Below are 1,111 nucleotides of genomic sequence, written 5' to 3'. Positions count from 1 at the left end.
ATATATATATATATATATATATACACACATATTGTAAATAGTGTCTGGCATGACTTTCTGGAAAATAAATTAATTATGGTATTAGCCTTCCTGAAGTACTCAAGATTCATTAATGAGCAATGGTGAGGGCACCTTTGGGGCCACGTACCCATCATTATTATGTAGTTGTAATATGGAAGAAGAAGAAGATGATCATCATCATCATCATTATCATTCACAACAACAGAATCAATATGATATAAACTGATAGAAATCACTCTATATCTCAATTTTTGAGTATTTAACTTACCCACACAAACTTCATGAACAAGTTTTACAATGGAAAAAAGGGCAGACAACTGTTCAATTGTGAACTGTTCTTCCCTAGCAAATTGCACAGCATATGTATAAAGGTTGAGTAGAATCTTTTCTTTGTGTAGTTCTGAGCAATTATAGAGATTGAAAATTTCAGCAAGGATACTGAAAGACAGAGAATTGAAAAAGAAAATATATTATCAGACCATCTTTCAAAACAAAATTATGCAATCCAAAAAATCTGTTACTGATTTTATTTTAAAGTTCACTAAAACTTTTGTGATATACCAGGGGTTGTATCTTGGCTCGCCTTATTTACAGAGTAAAGACCCCCTTTGGTCATGAATGACCATGGGAGTGCACCTAGAAAGTTCCCCTCTGAAGTACAAGTCTGGGTAAGATAGTTTGTCCATGCCACCAATTTTGTCCAAGAGAAAGGCAAAGGCCGATACAATTTGGCACCAAAATCCTAATAAGTAGGAAGGTAGATAAAACACAAACCCCTTCAGGTAAAAGGCAGACTGTATGACGCATGTGTACGAACAGCCATGTTACATGGCAGTGAAACATGGGCTGTAACTGCTGAGGACATGCATAAGCTCGCAAGGAATGAAGCCAGTATGCTCCATTGGATGTGTAATGTCAATGTGAATACCCGTCAGAGTGTAAGTATCTTGAGAGAAAAGCTGAACATTAGAAGCATCAGTTGTGGTGTGCAAGAGAGACGATTGCGCTGGTATGGACATGTGGTGAGAATGGATGAGGATAGCTGCGTGAAAAAGTGCCACACCCTAACAGTTGAGGGAACCCGTGGAAG

At 37.6% G+C, this 1,111-nt stretch overlaps 1 protein-coding gene across 2 annotated transcripts in view; it reads right to left on the bottom strand.

Annotated features, from left to right (window-relative positions):
- LOC106881708 (cilia- and flagella-associated protein 119) overlaps positions 1–1,111 on the bottom strand; it is a 22,946-nt gene that overhangs the window by 13,895 nt on the left and 7,940 nt on the right. For both annotated transcript variants that reach the window (XM_014932178.2, XM_014932179.2), the window contains one exon: positions 290–459. In XM_014932178.2, the coding sequence (XP_014787664.1) occupies positions 290–459 (170 nt within the window). The remainder of the gene's footprint in view (positions 1–289; positions 460–1,111) is intronic.

This window comes from Octopus bimaculoides, chromosome 9, assembly GCF_001194135.2.
Source record: "Octopus bimaculoides isolate UCB-OBI-ISO-001 chromosome 9, ASM119413v2, whole genome shotgun sequence".
NCBI lineage: Eukaryota > Metazoa > Mollusca > Cephalopoda > Octopoda > Octopodidae > Octopus > Octopus bimaculoides.
Note: the sequence above shows the minus strand (reverse complement) of the source record. Positions and strands in the feature narration are given on the sequence as shown.